General features: G+C 48.8%; 6 protein-coding genes across 6 annotated transcripts; 3 read left to right on the forward strand and 3 right to left on the reverse strand.

Moving 5' to 3' along the window:
* Nucleotides 1-290: 290 nt before the first annotated feature.
* DOC1 (anaphase promoting complex subunit doc1) lies at nt 291-1,316 on the forward strand (the record flags this gene model as incomplete). The annotated part of the gene is made up of 2 exons (XM_043277376.1): nt 291-735; nt 799-1,316. 2 exons carry the CDS (start codon nt 291-293, stop codon nt 1,314-1,316), a joined length of 963 nt encoding a protein of 320 aa, XP_043135261.1.
* An 849-nt stretch (nt 1,317-2,165) lies between these two features.
* Nucleotides 2,166-3,842, forward strand: PSD1_2 (phosphatidylserine decarboxylase 1; the record flags this gene model as incomplete). Its single annotated transcript, XM_043277377.1, has 1 exon — nt 2,166-3,842. The coding sequence occupies one exon, from the start codon at nt 2,166-2,168 to the stop codon at nt 3,840-3,842; it is 1,677 nt and encodes a 558-aa protein (XP_043135262.1).
* A 518-nt stretch (nt 3,843-4,360) lies between these two features.
* PSD1_3 (phosphatidylserine decarboxylase 1) lies at nt 4,361-5,725 on the forward strand (the record flags this gene model as incomplete). The annotated part of the gene is made up of 2 exons (XM_043277378.1): nt 4,361-4,805; nt 4,869-5,725. The coding sequence occupies 2 exons, from the start codon at nt 4,361-4,363 to the stop codon at nt 5,723-5,725; spliced, it is 1,302 nt and encodes a 433-aa protein (XP_043135263.1).
* A 4,565-nt stretch (nt 5,726-10,290) lies between these two features.
* Nucleotides 10,291-11,696, reverse strand: leu2A (3-isopropylmalate dehydrogenase LEU2; the record flags this gene model as incomplete). Its single annotated transcript, XM_043277379.1, has 6 exons — nt 10,291-10,520; nt 10,582-11,209; nt 11,265-11,360; nt 11,426-11,494; nt 11,566-11,586; nt 11,646-11,696. 6 exons carry the CDS (start codon nt 11,694-11,696, stop codon nt 10,291-10,293), a joined length of 1,095 nt encoding a protein of 364 aa, XP_043135264.1.
* Nucleotides 11,697-12,484: 788 nt separating this feature from the next.
* PIS1 (CDP-diacylglycerol--inositol 3-phosphatidyltransferase) lies at nt 12,485-13,533 on the reverse strand (the record flags this gene model as incomplete). The annotated part of the gene is made up of 3 exons (XM_043277380.1): nt 12,485-12,856; nt 12,917-13,293; nt 13,359-13,533. 3 exons carry the CDS (start codon nt 13,531-13,533, stop codon nt 12,485-12,487), a joined length of 924 nt encoding a protein of 307 aa, XP_043135265.1.
* A 1,415-nt stretch (nt 13,534-14,948) lies between these two features.
* On the reverse strand, nt 14,949-16,670 carry ptcA (type 2C protein phosphatase PTC6; the record flags this gene model as incomplete). The annotated part of the gene is made up of 2 exons (XM_043277381.1): nt 14,949-16,543; nt 16,610-16,670. The coding sequence occupies 2 exons, from the start codon at nt 16,668-16,670 to the stop codon at nt 14,949-14,951; spliced, it is 1,656 nt and encodes a 551-aa protein (XP_043135266.1).
* Between the last annotated feature and the right edge of the window lie 1,491 nt (nt 16,671-18,161).

Raw genomic sequence — 18,161 nt, forward strand, 5'->3', positions numbered from 1 at the left:
TTATTCCAATAGAGTCTATTAAAAGCCCTTAATCCGTCTTCTTTTTTTTTTTTTTAAGAAAAAAAATTCCTTGTATGGTGCCGTTGATACAGTTATCGTAGATATCGCACGTGATTGGTCGATGCGGAGTTTGTCGCGAGATTCCTTGGAGCTTCACCTTCATCCAAAGATGCCCGAGTAAACAAGGCACATTGCACACCGTCCCGAGCTTCTCCCTTCAATCAAATTGAACCCCATTAACCTACAATTCCATTCTATTATTACAGCACAATATAATCAACATCCAAGCAATGCCACCCCAACCAAACCTCCGAAGACCCGCCGCTCCCACTCCAGACTCTCCGCACCGACATCGACAACCAAGCAGACCACGACCCAGATATGCAGTCCCCCAGCCACAATTCCAGACCCCTCCTTCTCACGCGACGCCACAGCTACATCCCTCGTCGGGGCCCATCCAGAGCGTTCAATCCGTGCACCCTGCCGCAGCAGCACAAGCAGCCATCTACGGCCTCTTTAGCCGGAGCGGTCGACAGCGGCCGCAGATGATGGATGAGGATGATGATGAGTCGGATGATGGGCTGAATGATACATTTGCGCAGGAAGATCCAAGGCGAATTACCATTGATACGGAGGGGAATGAGGTTAGTTTGTCGGATGAGGAGGCCGCAGGGATGTTTGATGAGGAGATGGAAGGTGGGGAGGAGGACGAGGATGAGCTAATGCAGGATCGAGGTGTGTATTCACATATGGTCCTTTGTTAAATAGGTCACGCTAACGTGCTATGCGATTGTCCAGACAGATCCCCGACACCCCTTCCGCCTAACCTCCGCGAGATCTCGTCACTAGCCTCGTGGACAGTCTCAACACACAAGCCAGGCTGCGGTGTCGCTGCTCTTCGTAGCACAAACCCGTCAGAATACTGGCAATCTGACGGTCCGCAACCGCACACGCTCAGTCTCCATTTCTTCAAACTTGTTGCTGTTGTCCGGATCCGCGTGTACCTTGACTTCGAAATGGACGAAAGCTACACTCCCACCAAAATGGTCTTCCTGGCTGGTATGGGCGGTAACGATCTCGTCGAGTTTGCAACATGGGAAGGAGACACACCATGCGGCTGGGTGAACATATCGCTGGAGAACGTGGGAGGTCGAAGCGGTGGCTGGGTTAGGAAGAAGAGACGAAAGCGAGTTACTCGTGCGAACGATAAACGCGCCTCTGTATCGGGGGAGCTACTCACACCTGGCGGTTCAAGGATAGTCTGCAACGTCTCATTCTGGTTCATGAGAGGCTTTCCTCGGTATATCAAGCGCTGATTCACTGAGGACGGCTGGCTCGGTATGGATTGCGAAATGCGAGTCTTTAAGTCTGCCACTGTGGTCGAACGAGGTAAATCATTGAGGGTAAAGCGACTGGGAGGAGGCAAAGAAGGACTGAGAACATGAAGGGCAATGTTGGCCGGAGTGCTCTCAGATTGCTCTGAAGTCACAGGGCCCCCTTCTGGAAATGTGCTGGAAGTCATTTCAGTAGTCGAGGTTTGATCTATAACGAGTTGGAATGGAGGGCAATTGCAATCACGGGTTCATAATAACAACAATATGCGTCACCATGTGCAAGTGGTGGCCACTAGTATGGGTATCTTTGGTCTTCCAAGGAGCAGACCAAGCGAAGGAATGACAGTATAGTACAGGCTTGAGGTCTATCCTGGAGCTATTGTAGAGATAGAAATGAGAGGAGTTGAATGAGGAGAGTCCGATTGGAGACGGGGAATGAGAGATGAGGACAAGTGATCATGTCCCCTGTTGCTGACCACCACAGATCCGTCTACCACACCACGACCCTGTGAATCGCACTTGTTCAGCTTGTCAATATACCACAACACAACTTATATTCACTTCTATTCTTTTGTTTTCCTCTTTCCCCTTCTTCCCCTCTTATCAACCACCGCCATCCACGGAATACGCATTGAATCGGCCCGACACTTTCTCCGTCTCCGAATTGCCGGGCGGTAAGGCCCGTGACGTTCCTGTCTCGTGACATCTCCGCTTTTCGACTACGATTGAGACGGAAGAAGATCTCTTCAAGCCAGTCAGTACCCTGTCCTGTTCCCTTGTCAGCCCTTGTCCGCCCAGTCAGGGATGGCGTCCTCTGTGTAAGACAGTGTAATGGCCGTGTGCCTAACCCCTTGCTCTACAATCTGTTGTCAAAAGTCTGCTAGAGCGCTCTTTGCAGTATTCCCTCATGAAGGCAGGACTGCCGTGATGGACATCGTCACTTTCAGGGCCACTGGCCAACGCCGCCAAGGCGCAAAACAGTACTCATCTTCGTCTAAGAATTGGCGGCAATACCGTCATTACCATCATGAAAGCCATAACTACAACGAATCGACCAATCGCGGTTTTGGGTCTCGTCTCCGGTCAGCATTACGAAAAACCAAGGTGGAATGGTATCCTATTCCCGTCGGATTGGGTATCGGTCTTTTAGGGCTGCTTCAATTCTACAAATCACAACGCACGGAACGGTTACGGATCGAACGAGAAGAATCTGGGGAAGCATGGGAATTTGGGAAGCCTCCGCCCCGCCCCAGGATCAGGCCTAGTGGTCCATGGCAGGTTCAGATCATGTCGACACTACCATTGAAGGCCATTTCTCGGTTATGGGGTCGTTTCAATGAGCTGGAGCTCCCTTTTTGGCTTCGTGCTCCGGGGTTCAAACTCTACTCCTGGGCATTCGGGGTCAATTTGGACGAGGTTGCGGAACCGGATCTTCGGACGTATCCGAACTTGGCCGCTTTCTTCTACCGCAAACTGAAGCCTGGGTGTCGACCACTCGACCCTGACCCTCGGGCTATTCTTGCCCCTTCCGATGGTCGGATTTTACAGTACGGTTTGATTGAGCGTGGAGAGGTTGAGCAGGTCAAGGGTGTCACATACAGTTTAGATGCTCTCTTGGGTGCGGCGACTCCATCGCACGCTGACCATTCGAAGAAGTTCACCGATCACCAGTCAGAACCTTCCCCGAAGGATGCAGCTGATATGGCTTCACACGAGGAATTTGCAAGAGTAAACGGTATCTCCTACACGCTTCCTACCCTTCTCGCAGGTGACCAAGGAGGGGCCAATAAACGGACCGCATCCTTGGATGCATCGACATCGTCCAAGCCCACCTCCGAGGCCCAGGTTAAAGCTGACCTGGCACTTGGTGATGGATCTTCGTGGTACTCTCCCAAGCCTACGTCAAACAACGCTCTGTTCTATGTGGTCATCTACCTTGCGCCCGGTGACTATCACCGCTTCCACTCTCCAGTTCCGTGGGTGGTTGAGAGCCGTCGTCACTTCGCAGGAGAACTTTATTCGGTTTCCCCCTACTTGCAACGCCATCTTCCTGGTCTCTTTACCCTTAATGAGCGAGTCGCTTTTCTAGGTCGCTGGCGCTGGGGATTCTTCAGTTACACTCCAGTGGGTGCCACTAATGTGGGCTCCATCAAGGTTAACTTTGACGCCGAGTTACGCACCAACAGTCTCACCACTGATACTGCGGCCGACCTAGCAGCTGCTCTTGCAGCCAGACGGGGCGAACAGTTCCCTGGTTTTGTCGAAGCAACCTATCGTCACGCAAGCAGAACGCTTGGTGGGCATCCACTCAAGCGAGGAGAGGAAATGGGTGGATTCCAATTGGGTAGCTCAATTGTTCTTGTATTTGAAGCTCCCGTGGGTCGCCGTCTGTCGTTCGACGCCGGCTGGAAAGAAGGTGAACGGCAAGGTGGATTCAACTGGTCCATTGAAAAGGGCCAAACGATCAGGGTTGGCCAGAAGTTGGGATATGTGGATGTCGATGAGTGAACGAAACGCATTCTAAAAGTTTTCGTTTCCCTTCCCTTCTCCCCTGGGCAGAGGGAGATTTTCAACATATCTCCACGTTACTGACGCACGCTTTTCATTGTACCCCTTCGTTTTAACATTTTACTGCCCAGGAGTTACGGCATGGTTTCTGTGTGGATCTTTGTTGCATTTGGTTTTGTAGTATACCAATATCTTCGCGTATATTTGTTGGGTAGACGAGCACTTTCCTTTATTCCAATAGAGTCTATTAAAAGCCCTTAATCCGTCTTCTTTTTTTTTTTTTTAAGAAAAAAATTCCTTGTATGGTGCCGTTGATACAGTTATCGTAGATATCGCACGTGATTGGTCGATGCGGAGTTTGTCGCGAGATTCCTTGGAGCTTCACCTTCATCCAAAGATGCCCGAGTAAACAAGGCACATTGCACACCGTCCCGAGCTTCTCCCTTCAATCAAATTGAACCCCATTAACCTACAATTCCATTCTATTATTACAGCACAATATAATCAACATCCAAGCAATGCCACCCCAACCAAACCTCCGAAGACCCGCCGCTCCCACTCCAGACTCTCCGCACCGACATCGACAACCAAGCAGACCACGACCCAGATATGCAGTCCCCCAGCCACAATTCCAGACCCCTCCTTCTCACGCGACGCCACAGCTACATCCCTCGTCGGGGCCCATCCAGAGCGTTCAATCCGTGCACCCTGCCGCAGCAGCACAAGCAGCCATCTACGGCCTCTTTAGCCGGAGCGGTCGACAGCGGCCGCAGATGATGGATGAGGATGATGATGAGTCGGATGATGGGCTGAATGATACATTTGCGCAGGAAGATCCGAGGCGAATTACCATTGATACGGAGGGGAATGAGGTTAGTTTGTCGGATGAGGAGGCCGCAGGGATGTTTGATGAGGAGATGGAAGGTGGGGAGGAGGACGAGGATGAGCTAATGCAGGATCGAGGTGTGTATTCACATATGGTCCTTTGTTAAATAGGTCACGCTAACGTGCTATGCGATTGTCCAGACAGATCCCCGACACCCCTTCCGCCTAACCTCCGCGAGATCTCGTCACTAGCCTCGTGGACAGTCTCAACACACAAGCCAGGCTGCGGTGTCGCTGCTCTTCGTAGCACAAACCCGTCAGAATACTGGCAATCTGACGGTCCGCAACCGCACACGCTCAGTCTCCATTTCTTCAAACTTGTTGCTGTTGTCCGGATCCGCGTGTACCTTGACTTCGAAATGGACGAAAGCTACACTCCCACCAAAATGGTCTTCCTGGCTGGTATGGGCGGTAACGATCTCGTCGAGTTTGCAACATGGGAAGGAGACACACCATGCGGCTGGGTGAACATATCGCTGGAGAACGTGGGAGGTCGAAGCGGTGGCTGGGTTAGGAAGAAGAGACGAAAGCGAGTTACTCGTGCGAACGATAAACGCGCCTCTGTATCGGGGACAACAAAGACGAAGGCCTCTTCTGAGGCAAAGCTGGACTATGATTACATATTCTCCGACTCCGAACACCTGGAGTACGATGAGGGCGCCTACGAAGACGATAACGACGAAACGGCTGATGAAGATGACGAGGACGATCCGTACGCAGGCAACGTGCTGAAAGCAATGGTCATCCAAATGAAAATCATCGAGAACCACCAAAATGGCAAAGATACACATGTGCGCGGGTTTCAGGTGTATGCACGAGACGATGACCGTCGCCGCGCGGGCAATGCCCCGTCTGCTTCTGCAGATGGGCGGGTAGGGAGACAGAGTTTACGGCAGTCGAGTGTTAAGGATGGTGAGGAGCATGATGCTGAGGATGACGGGGGTAGGGTTATGGGGTTGGAAGAACCGGATTGGATGGGGGAGCCTGTTATTCGATGATCATTCATTGCTCATGAGGTTTAGGGGGTTGATATGATACCCATAATTTTAATATCATTAGACTCTTCATACAAAAGCAGATGCATTCACAAACAGCGTACAATAGCTGTGGCGCATGTGGCTGTTTTCCCTATTAGGGCTAGTGTTATTTTCTGTTTGTTCTCTCATTGTCATCCTCAATGACAACCATAACCCATTCCTACCTGCATCCCCCACCCCCAAGGGATTTCAAGGACTATTATTCAAATGGAAGTGAATGAACATGTCCTCCATACAATTAAATGCTAACACATCCACATAAGGCTATAGGTTATATATCTTTCAAGCAATAAAAATTGAACCGACAAGGGAGCCTTGGTCTTACCTGAATAATTTTCAACGATCCAAGACGACCGTATATATAGCAATTGAGAACTACACCCTACATACAAACTCATATCACCCAAAACCCGCAGTCTTGATACATTCGACCCATAGTTGATATTATACCTAGTCGATCGCTCGGCAGATGCCGCATTATTCGGGGAATCTGCTTGTGACAGTAATGCTCTTCAACTGCACACATATCGTGGCTGTCTGGAGGAAGAGATCAGAGTTGATACAAATTTATGACAGCCTTGATGGAATGCTAGACTTGGAACAGAATTTAGAATATTTGAGGCTATAGGTATGTGGTATAGGATAATGGGAAAGACCAAGAGACAAGACTCACAATTCATTTATCAGACAGTATCTGACTACCATATTGGTAGCATGTCATTGGTTTGGTTTCTAAGGCCGATCTTATACACATTTGAATCCTCTCGCTATAAATCAGAGCGCCCTCGTCTCGATATGGATACGGACAGCTAGGAATATAATGTCGAATTTCTCCGATCATCATTGCAATAGGTCACTTCGGACTCTATAGTAAGAATATCGTTGACACGGCGAGATACATAGTCAGTCATAGTATGCGCTTGTTCAAGATCCATTTGTTCCATTAGGTTATCCACTAACCTGTACCAGTTACTTATGGCTAAAGCCATGGCTTCAACAGCTGCAACCAGTGCTTTCAAACGTCAATCCAGATTACATCTGTTACGAATATTATAGTCCGAATGATCTCAGCGAACTGGAACTTAGTGTTCCCTCCGAAAAGAAAATCGTTGCAGATGATTTCACGATGGATATAACAAAACAGGCTGCAATTTTTGCTTGTCCAAATGTCCGTCCAAATTACATGCGACACTGACAGAATGGTACAACATCTCACACTTTAGGGAGTGCTGTCCAGTGATATGAGACCAGAACCAGCCCGCGGCGGCGTGTTGACCTACCGGATCGGACCTGGAGATCTCTGTTCTTTAGATACCGGACCTCTTCATATTAAGCACTGGCTATCTCATGTTAGTCTCTCTGTATATGCAAGTGGTCAAGCCATACTAACCCTCAAACAAATCGAGGTCCAGGCGCTGCGCCCAATCGCGGTCTGGTTCTAGTTTTATATAATCATGCCGCTTGTACGCAAATGACCGCCGCTGAACAACAATATCAATGGCAAAAGTGTTGGCCCTATGTTGCTATTACTATTTTCAACTCCAGCTGATTCTATATGATACCTTAAAGGATGTGGACTTGTCCGATTTGTGTTAAATCACAAGAACTCCCAAAAAAATTCCACGTCCTATCCTCATGCATCCACACAATCTGTAAGCATATATGTGGTCGTCTCATATACAACTTGATGGTGTCTTACAATATGACAAGCATGCATTGATATGATTTAAAGCCGCGATAACGAGGAAAATAAGATAGTATGTTCCATCGAGAGCTGTGGACAGCCACAACAGACATGCAACACGTGACAAGATTCCTTGTGACAATGATGCTCTTCAACTGCACATATATTTGAAACTTAACAACTTGCCTTGTCTTATGGCTGTTGAAGCATTCTTCGGAGGTCCAATTTCCCTCAGCGCGACTGGACTCAGTACACCTTTCTCAACAATGAATTCCGGAGACCCTTTGGTCGACCACTGATACCATTTTCACCAGGTGGCCCAGGAGTCACGCCACGCAACGGATAATAATGTGCAAGACTTTAAGGACATAAAGGAATCAAGGGCGCGAGGCACGAGGATGAATTAACTATATTGACCTAAATTATATGTCTGGCGTGCGCCAATGTCGCTCTTCGCAGTTATACACCCGGGGACGTTCTGCGAGGAAATGCTGGGTATTCAGATTCAGAGATTAATCACTTCTCCAATACTGCTACTCACTACCTCAGCATACACACCTCCAGCAGGTAATGGCGGTCCCAGCTGGATCAATCTTCCAGATAGACACAAATCTCTGGGAGCAACCAGCCTGGCCTCATCTGAGCCCCAAGCAATGAGTGATTCAGGATGCTCTCCAAAAGCAAGCATATCACCTGATACTAGAGACACAGCACCTGACACAACAAATCAGAGTCGGGCTACTTACTATATACCAAGCCTCATCAGTATTTATCGCACTTGCAGAAATGACAAGATGTACATTGTCAAAGAATTTACGCCTGTACACACCGTTACTCAAGTCCCGTGGTGGTATACTTTCTGGACATGAAGGCAGGATAATGACGCACAGCAAAGTTAGTTTTCTATGGTGAATTGAATATGCCTACTAATAAGAGTGCCTGGAGCATCAAAACATCATCACCAAGATCTCGGTTCCACGAAATGTCCACAGCTACGTCGCCTTCGGGAATCTGTGTCCTGCACTTTGAATCGACCAGACAGATATTTTTTCAAAGATACTTGTCAGAGTGGGACGAACAGAGCCCTGTCCCACTTGCATTGTCTTCCCTCGCTCTCGGCCCTACTCGAAAACAGATGCAGATATTATTATTTCCCCCGAACTGATTCTAATTCCATCAAAGAGGGTAACAATGTACACCACTGGTACAAATTCAGTTCATGCCGCAATCCCATTCTCCAAGGCAAATCAAACTTTGACCCATGACGCGCAAAAGACATGCTTTCTGTTCAATGATGATTATTTAGCATTCCCCTCGTTGCTTCCAATGTCAGACGCAAAAAAAGATATATGATAGCTCTTCAAGAACGCCATCAGGATCACAGCGAACCCCATGGCTACAATCATCACTCCATTGGGCCTGCTGCAAACAAATATGGCCATTGAAGACATCCGGCAGCTTCTTTTCGTCGTCTGATGGATCATGTCCCATCTAGCGTCAACAGTTTGGTGAATATGGTCAAAAACAGGCTCTCATTCGACGTTAGCAAAAGGTGTCTGGAGATACAAGTAGTTTTGTCAATACTACGCTCTCCTATGTATGATACGCTTACTTGAGTCTTTTGAGGCGGTTTCTTGTCGTTATGACCAGCAAATTTTATTGGAACATGTGTGTTCAATGGGAAGTTGGACATAATTTCCAGCTAACGCGTTCAATATCACCTGCACACTCGCAATGCTCAGGCAGCCAGGTGCAAGTATGGGCCTGAAGAGTGATTGATTGAAGTCCTGTACTCATTTTAACACAGTGGCCAACCCCTCGCGCTCCAGATCGCTGGAGATAAGTAAGTATTCACTGAAACCAACATCACAGTGCAGGCGGCTAACGCTAGCCTCAACTCATATGCAAGAAGGGGAACCGCCATTCGACCTTGTCAGGAAGCTAATCGAAGCCGGTCAGCTATGCTGTAATGTGGCAAGTTATGACATATAAGCCATGCATTGCAAAGGTTTGGAGAAGCGAATCATGCACAACAGAAAACCATCCACGAATGTTGATATCACCAGGCACGAGCCAGGGGTATTGAGTTCCGAGACTATCATTATACCAACTCCTGTCACATCTCCCTGGTCTACTGATTCGTACTAAAGGCCAATGGTTTGCTGGTTAGATAGAAAAGAGTGCGCAGTGTGATATCATCGATTCACATTTGCTGCCAATTTCGCAGGCTATGGCCCAGCATAGGAACTTATTACGATGTTCGAACGACATCCATGTTTGGTTACAATGCACAGTCAGCCATTGGCCCTCTTGGGACGTCACCACGAATGAGCAAACCCTTTTCTGCAGAGATAATTGTTAGCAGTTAAAAGGGCTGAGCATCGAAGAAAAAAGACAAAGAGTGTGGATAGAAAATCGCGGGGTTACTTATCTCATCTTCTATGCTCAGTGCAAAGGGAAAATAAAACAAGGAATCGGAGAAAAGACATCAAATCACGGGGTGGAAGTCCAATGGGCAATGGGTTTTTAGGTCTAGCAGAACGAAATAGAAGTCCTTTTGTTTTCTGCTTAGATACAATCCCCTCTGCATACTCTGTAGATGTAAACTGATGAAGCGAAATTTGGGGCTGAACATACGAAGCAGTTCAATACAAGGGTTGGTTTCTACCTGAGCTCAAGAACCAGCTTGTCTGTATCAAACGTGCAATATTCCAAGTATAAAACACCGGCCTGAAGGTGCTTCCAAGCAATACCCGGCTTATTGAAGTCATATCACGTTTCATTTCCATATAACAAAGCAAAAACAATTTATATCACATCATTTTATACAAAACACCATCCTCTACAGCAGCTTCTCCAACTCCGCAGCCACAGCATCACCAACCTCCGCAGTCGTCGACTTGCCGCCAAGGTCACCAGTGCGGACACCAGCCTCGATCACGTTCCGCACAGCGGTCTCGATGGCCTTGGCCTCGGCCATGCGGTTGAAGGAGTACTGCATCATCATGGCGATGGAGAGGATGGCGGCGACAGGGTTGACAATGCCCTTGCCGGCGATGTCGGGGGCGGAGCCTGCATTCATTAGTGTCACTCATGTGATGTGATTTGTTCAACGGAAGGGGAAGAGACGCACCGTGAATAGGCTCATAGATACCGTTTACCTTGCTCTTTCCATCGGGAATACCACTCAAACTGGCACTGGGAAGCAGACCCAGTGAACCAGGGATAACACTCGCCTCGTCACTGATAATATCACCAAACAAGTTGCTAGTAACAATAATGCCATTCAACTTCCTCGGGTCCTTCACCATGATCATAGCCGCAGAGTCAATAAGCTGGTGTCCGATCTGCACCTGCGGGAACTCCTTCTCCATAACCTCCGTGACAACCTTACGCCACAACCGACTCGTCGCGAGCACATTAGCCTTGTCCAAGCTCCACACGGGGAGAGGTGGGTTGTGCTGCAGGGCCATGTTCGCCGCGAGACGGGTAATGCGCTCGATTTCGGCGCGCGAGTACGGCTCCGTGTCGAGCGCGTAGCCATCGCCGTTGTCTTCCTTGCGGTCGCCGAAGTAGATACCACCAGTCAATTCACGGATGATGTTGAAGTCGACGCCGCGGCAGACGTCAGCGCGGAGAGGGGAGCCTTCGACGAGAGAGGGGGCGGCGAAGTTGCAGGGACGGAGGTTACCGAAGGTGCCCATTTCCTTGCGGAGTTTGAGGAGGCCTTGTTCGGGGCGGACGGCGCCGGTTCCCCATTTCTGTTTTGTTAGTTGTAACGTCCTCCCAAGGCTTTGGGGGACAATGGTCGCATACCGGTCCTCCAATGGCACCGAGCAGAACGGCGTCAGCGTTCTTAGCAGCCTCCAGGGCCTCGTCGGTCAGGGGAGATCCAGTCGAATCGATCGATGCCTATCAGTCAAGTCAATTGTTAGCAAACATGCCCCAGTTTTTCCATTGCACTCGGGAACACTTACACCACCAAGCAAGTGATCCTGAAGGTTGAAGCTGAGGTCATCGCGGCTCTTCTCAATGACACGCAGGACCTAATCCAGAAAGTCCAATCAGTTCTCCGTAGCTTTTCGAAACCGGTTTCTCATCGTAAAATGCTGCTCACCTTGAGAGCCTCAGCGGTAACCTATAATTCGGAAGTCAGTATATCATCAATTGCGAACTAGCGGGTTCGGAGGTGCTCACCTCGGGACCGCAGTGGTCTCCGGCAAAGACAACGATGTTGTACGGGGCCATTATTAAGATTGTTTGTTGTTAAGAAGTGATTGAAGCTGTAAACAAGATATTCTGAAGGAACTAGAGAGAATAATAGAAGAATGGTCACTACGACTGGAGATGGCGGGGCGGAATTGGTCCACCCCGCGCCGACACCGGAGCCGCAGTCGGAGTCGGTTCGGTTTGTATCGGCTTAGAGCAGCCTGTGAGGGATGCACAATTACTACTGCGAAGCACTAGAATAACTCGAGTTCGGTATATCGTTATTGGATTGTTTTCATCTCATTCCAGGCAATATGGATAAATCAGCAATAGCAATAGCATACTATTACAAACTGTGTATGTCCATAACTGATACCCCAGCACACATTAAAGTAATGAATAGAAAGCAAGTCAAGCAGAATGTAGGTAACAAGAAGCAACAATAAAAAAGGGAAAAGGGGTCGAGAGAAAGAATACTAAAAAGTAATAAGAAACGAGCATGAGCCATTCAAATGCTGCAAAAATTTGTGTCAACAGACCGATTTCCTCCCAAAACTTCAGACCTGACGAATGAATATCCGGGGATAAACGGGCAAAAAAAAAAAAAAAAACGGGAAATATAAACTTGACGAATAAGATAAGGAAGGAAGGTGAAAGCTAAGTAATGCGAATGATAGTGATAACCCGGTGGAAAAAAAGAAAAGTAGTGCTGGAGAAAACCCTGTTCATGACAAGACCAACGGACGCGTCAGAAAGCAAAGAAAAACATGTTATTAGTAGAACTTCCTCAATCGACGGCCTGTTCACGTTGGATAAGAACCGGCAGTTTATCGCTTCCTGCCGTTCCGCGCCTCCCTCCGGCTTGCAAGGTCACCCTCTGCCAACCACTGACTGGCATTGACCAATTGCACAACATTGACGAACTGCTTGAAGGCCATAATGGGCGCAGAGATAGCAGTAATCACCCATGGCCAGAAGCTGTCAAGCTTGTTGGCTCTGGCCATTTCCAGAGCACCAGCACTCCATGGGCTAGCAAAAAGGCTGCTTGGGGCCGGGTGAGCAGGGTTTCCAGGCTGCGCGGAGGCGGGCTGCTCAGTAGGTTGCAAAAGAGATGGAGAAAGAGTAGGCGATGAGAAAGAGAGCAGGTAGAGACCAATGAAGAAGAGTTCATTAAGGGCGCAGCAGATGAAAAGCACAGTCTGTAGTACATATTGGTCAGCTGCCTTGATCAGTGTAACCTTTAGGGAGTCTCAACTCACCTTGCTGTGGTAGTACTGGTACAGAACCCAGCTTCTGGTCGCATCAACCTTCTTGTGGCTCTGGCTGGAACCACCCCGGCTCAGGGTGGCATACATGTGCATGTAATGGCTAGCCATGTCCAGGCAAATCAATCCCTGGAAAACAATGGCCCACCGCGGCCAGGCAGAGCTCAAGAAAACAAGCAAACAAGCGGTTGTGCAACGATCCGTCACCATGTCAAGCACGGCACCAAAGGTAGTAGATTGGTTAAAATATCGAGCGGCATATCCATCCAGGGCGTCCAGCAGACATGAAACACTGTAAAGAATGGAGCAGGTACGCGGATGGAGAGGCATGTAGTAGAGGGAGGCAATCGTGAGGACGACTCGGGAATATCCTATTGGACAGACAAATGGTTAGATTCCGCGCCAATATAATATAGTCTCAGAACATATCACATACCAATGAGATTAGGGGCAAAGAGGAATACGTTCTCCTTCGCCTCTGGTTGGGGAGAAGGAGACTTGCTCTTGCTCCTCTTCGGTGTTTTCACGGCTCCGTTGCTGGCGGGCGATGGCACATCGCTGTCGGACTGCGCGGCCTGCGCGGCCTTTTGTCTCCTTGTCTTTGCGCTCATATTCGTGGATAGTTTGGTGAATTAGGAAAGGAATCGAAGTATGTATTAGGTATGAAGGACCCTGCGGAAATAGCAAGCAGGAGCCTTATCCGGAAACCGGCCGGGTTTGAAAAGACCGATCGATGCGAAATGAGAAAGAGGGCAGGAGGGATCTATCAAGAGTCGCAAATAGTTAGCAAGATAGTTCACAGTATAACCAATCTCAATGCTTGCAGCGCAGCGGGGTCCGAGATAAGAGTAAAAAAAAGGCCAGCAAAGCTTTGTTAAGACGGGAATTTTTTGCAATGTACCTACACGTCACGAGATCAACGCTCCCACAGAAAAGGACGCGTTTGGAGAAACGGAAAGGATGGTAACAGAGTAAAGACGAAAGGAACGACAGTGAGGAAAGGGAAAGCACTCGAGGTAGAGAGGAACCTCGAAGAGTTGAGGAAGAAAGAAGAGAGTTAGTCAGGAGATCCGAACTAAGCGTGCGTGTCGCCGATAAGGGCGATAACATCCCCCAGAATTTGAACTCTGACGTCCACCGGTGCGCTTTTAGTTGGAAATAGCAAACTGCTGGTCAATTTCAAGTGGTGAAGCTGTGGTCTGTTCTATAATGAAGATGCTGTTATCTGAAAGTTTGTCTTTTTTCTGGTACCTTTCTCTTTCATGAGGCCACGAAAGCTACTCTACTGTTTGCGGAAGCTCAGGGGCCAGGAGACGTAACCGTTTCTGCGATCAGGCAATCTCTCTCTCTACGATCTACATTGGACATTCTAGTTTTTCTAGAAGGCTATGAATAGTAGCAAGGTAATTAGTTACCTTCAATTGTGCCATAAGAAAGCAAACAAGAGCAAACTAGCACCAAGTGACATGTCCGGACAGCAGTAAGCAGGATGTTTGAACTGCCCTATTCTTCCCATGCTCAGTAAATCCCTTTATACGATATCCCTCTAAAAATGGACCAAACCGATCCTGGGTTCCGCAACTCGGGCTCATCTCGATTTGTGGCGTCAATCATCAAAGAAAGATGGAACATGTTATGGCTCGTTCCTTTTGCGAAAATTGTCCGGACCGGGGGTCATCAATGTTGTGTGACATTGGCAAACAAGAATAAGACACTGATTAGTCTGGATGGCTATTTCATAAACGAAAGACATGCAATAGGCCGATCCTCCCGTGATGACAACTGCCTCTGCTTCCCATAACCCCAGATAATGCTCGACATTCAAACAAAAGAAAACCAGCAAAGCCTTGTGAGTATCGATTTTGTATGTACAGCAGGTGAAAAAAAAAAAAAAAAAGAAGAAGAAGAAGAAGAAACCCAATGACCGATGACCGATGACCGATGACCGAACCGAAGATGACACCAGGAAACTATGTACAACAAAGCAAAGAAAAGCAAACCATAGATAGCTTAAGAATATCAATCATCATGTCCGTGACCTGCGCGGATCAGTAGCTTCCTGCCTACGCCATTCGCGAGACTCCTTCGTTCCCATGCTCCCCAATCCGCCTTCTAGTCGGCGTTCCCAACCGCCTAACCGGACGACAAGGCAGGTGGCATTATCACCAACTTTAGTGACCTCAGTCGCGAAGCTGACCACGTTCTTGGACGCCTCTTCCGGTGTGCGAGCCTCCTTGACAATGTCGACGATTTCCTGGTCGTCGAGAGTCCCACTGATACCGTCGGTCATGAGGACCAGAAATGAGAATTCGGCAGGGGCCATCTCAAGGCGGTAAATTTCCGGCTCTGCAGAAACACCGATGCGTTTGGATTGGACGTCTCCGAAGGAGCGCGTGTTAGCTAGACCGCTCATGCGCTCTTCGCCAAACGAGTCGGTCACGAATGTCGTGGCATAGCGACGGAGTCTGGCCGCCTCGGGCGGTGAGGATGGGTGGTGGTTCGAGGTCAGAGGGATGGCTTCGCCGGTGATCGTGGAGCATAGCAGGATCCTTGTGTCGCCTACATGCGATACCAACAAGCTAGAGGACGTGGTCGGGTACCAGAACGGTGCGGGGGTCGGTGTGGAAATGAGCACGACACTGGCGGTGCTCCCGCCCTTGAAGCGGGTGTTGCCTGAGATTTTCTTGCTCGTCGCCGGGTGGTCTGCACCGTAGAGGATCTCATCCTGTTGTAGAGGTTGGCCAGCCTTTACCAATTCGTCATCCCGTCTGGCTGCTTGTGCTGACACAAAGTCGTAATCCGCATGTAGAAAGGCATATTCCATCACCTCTTCGATGGTGACGCCCTCTTTGCGGGACTTTCTGTCGGTCTGCTCTGCAACATCGTCTTGCCCGAAATAGGAGAAGTGAGGTGGGATGAATCTTTTGAAGTAACCCCCAACAAGACTCCGCCAATTCTTCACGAGCTCCTTTTCCAGCTCGCCAATTTGTTGCCGATTCGCTCCCTGGACAATTGGCAGAGTATCGGGCTCCTCCTTCGATTCCTCCTCCCCTTTGTTCCTCAGACTCGACCGCAATTCAAATTCCGCTGCCGTATTCTGGATATATTCGTGTAGTTTCTCCTTGAGGAACGTACTGCATTCCGTACCACCATGCCCGTCGAAGACTCCGAAGTAGAAAACCTGCGGATCACCGCTGGCACTGTCCGCCGCGCGATTCTCACGAGGCCCAGGACCCACCCCTCGTCTGATCGTAAGTGATGTTGGTGGTCGATTCGCAAACGCGGGCAAATCAATCACACCTGCCTGGTGTGTATCCTCATTTGACCGACGAGTGCCCCGAGAGGTCGAGGCGCCAAAATGGTGTTTCGCGCTGCGAAGTGGAATCCGGACAACGGTGGCATCGCGGTTTGTGAGAGTCTGGAAAGCGGCGGGCGAATGCGAGATCTCTCCGGTATGAGGTACTGACTCCGAACGGGGGAGTTTGTGAAAGGGTGCGAGCGGGCCTCGAGGATCGGGATGGAGCGATGACGAGGGTAGATGTGTGACGAAGTAGTCGTGGAACTCTGGCCGTCTTTTACTCTGGGGCGTACTGTATTTGCGCTTGGAGATAGATATGAAACCTGGGGGTTATTTCGCAGGAACACGTTAGACGATGAAAAAGGGTTTAATTAGGCAAGGACTCGTACAAGAACTGTCCGCCAAGGGGCGAACCCGGACAGTCGCTCGCTTCACAGAGGACAGACTCATGAATATCGAGACATTGAAATGGATCAATTATGGTAGCAAAATGATATTTACTGAAAAGAATGTAGTGTGAATGAAGAAAGGAGAGGCTTCACTGCAGCGGGGAGGATGAATTTGCGGCCCGAGCCTCCATGCGACGGAGTGTTGCAACGGCAGTTGGCGGTTGCAATACAATGCTTTGGAAAATATATAAACCAGGCTACTAAGCTTATTGAGGTATGATTCGCTTTCTACATAGCACGTGCATTGTACTAATCCTTCATATTGCAGGGCAGTACTTATCCCATATGGAGTGCCTCAAAACTTGCCGATGCTCCTCAATTATCCGCGATATAGTTCATTCCTCTGCAGCTGAAGTCTTTCTTAGAGCTAGTCTAAGTACTCTGAAGTGCACGATGTGAATCAATTGAATGGTATATGACCAACTACAGAGCTCAATATTAGGGTCATTAGGGTCTTCACTCCAGTCCTCGCCATGGACGTACCCGGTTTCCCAACTGGCTTTAATCGGCCTCATCTGTCATGATCGGACTCTCGCCAGAGACATGGTTTTTTTTTTTTTTTGGACCATATTTTGTAGGAGGCAATATGGAGTGATGGTCGCATCCAGAACATGGAGCCATAGCCATAGGTAGAAGTCTGTACCATTCGTTCATCCTTGGAGGAAATGGGCCAATTCCTTTCCGTCATACTCGTTGGTCTAGTGATGCTCTCGCTCGAAGGGCTAACATACCAAACAACACATTCTCGGCCCAATTTCGAGAGCAGATTGTCTGTGCTCACGGTTTGTATGATTCATAAAGACAATGTCCGTGCCTTTCAATCCTAGGCCAGACCCTGCAGCCCCTAGGCTCGCAGAGGGGTCGGTCACCAGATAAACGGTATCCTTGAATCTATTACAACAAAAGACCCCTGGAAAACGATCACAAAAGTCTTGATGCCACTAGGGCTTGTCCCTGGGTGTTTTCGGTGTACCATGACACCATCGGTCTTTGGCGTTAGATTCGAATCAGTATTTGTGTAGAAAACAAACGATTCGTTCAGTGAGGCCCGCAGTCATTGATGAGGCTCTCATTATTATCTGGATATCGCTCTTATCCGGTCTTCCAGGGCCACATTATCAGGTTCCGTTAGCTTCACTAAGACGAAGATCTTCTAGTATCGCTTTTTGGGCCATCGAATGCCGGGAATAGCAAAATCAGTAGCCGACCATAAGTTGCAAGTGCGATTGTAGAAGCTCCCAAGGATTCTTGTTCCATTAGCGTTGATGCTTGAAGAGGCATCGGTTTCCATTAGGGCAGAATAGATCGCGATTCTTACGCGTCTTGAGCGTCTTGAGGCTTGCTTGGAATTCCACACACAGAATCTGGGCACGACATCGGTACTGTTGCTGTCAATTCAATTTCAGTATCCGACTGATTTCTTTATTTTCGTATTTATCTGTGGTCCTTTCCACTATTCCATGGCATATCAGGGGCCCTAAAGTGATGTCTA

This window comes from Aspergillus chevalieri, chromosome 3 (genome assembly GCF_016861735.1).
Source record: "Aspergillus chevalieri M1 DNA, chromosome 3, nearly complete sequence".
Classification (NCBI taxonomy): Eukaryota; Fungi; Ascomycota; class Eurotiomycetes; order Eurotiales; family Aspergillaceae; genus Aspergillus; species Aspergillus chevalieri.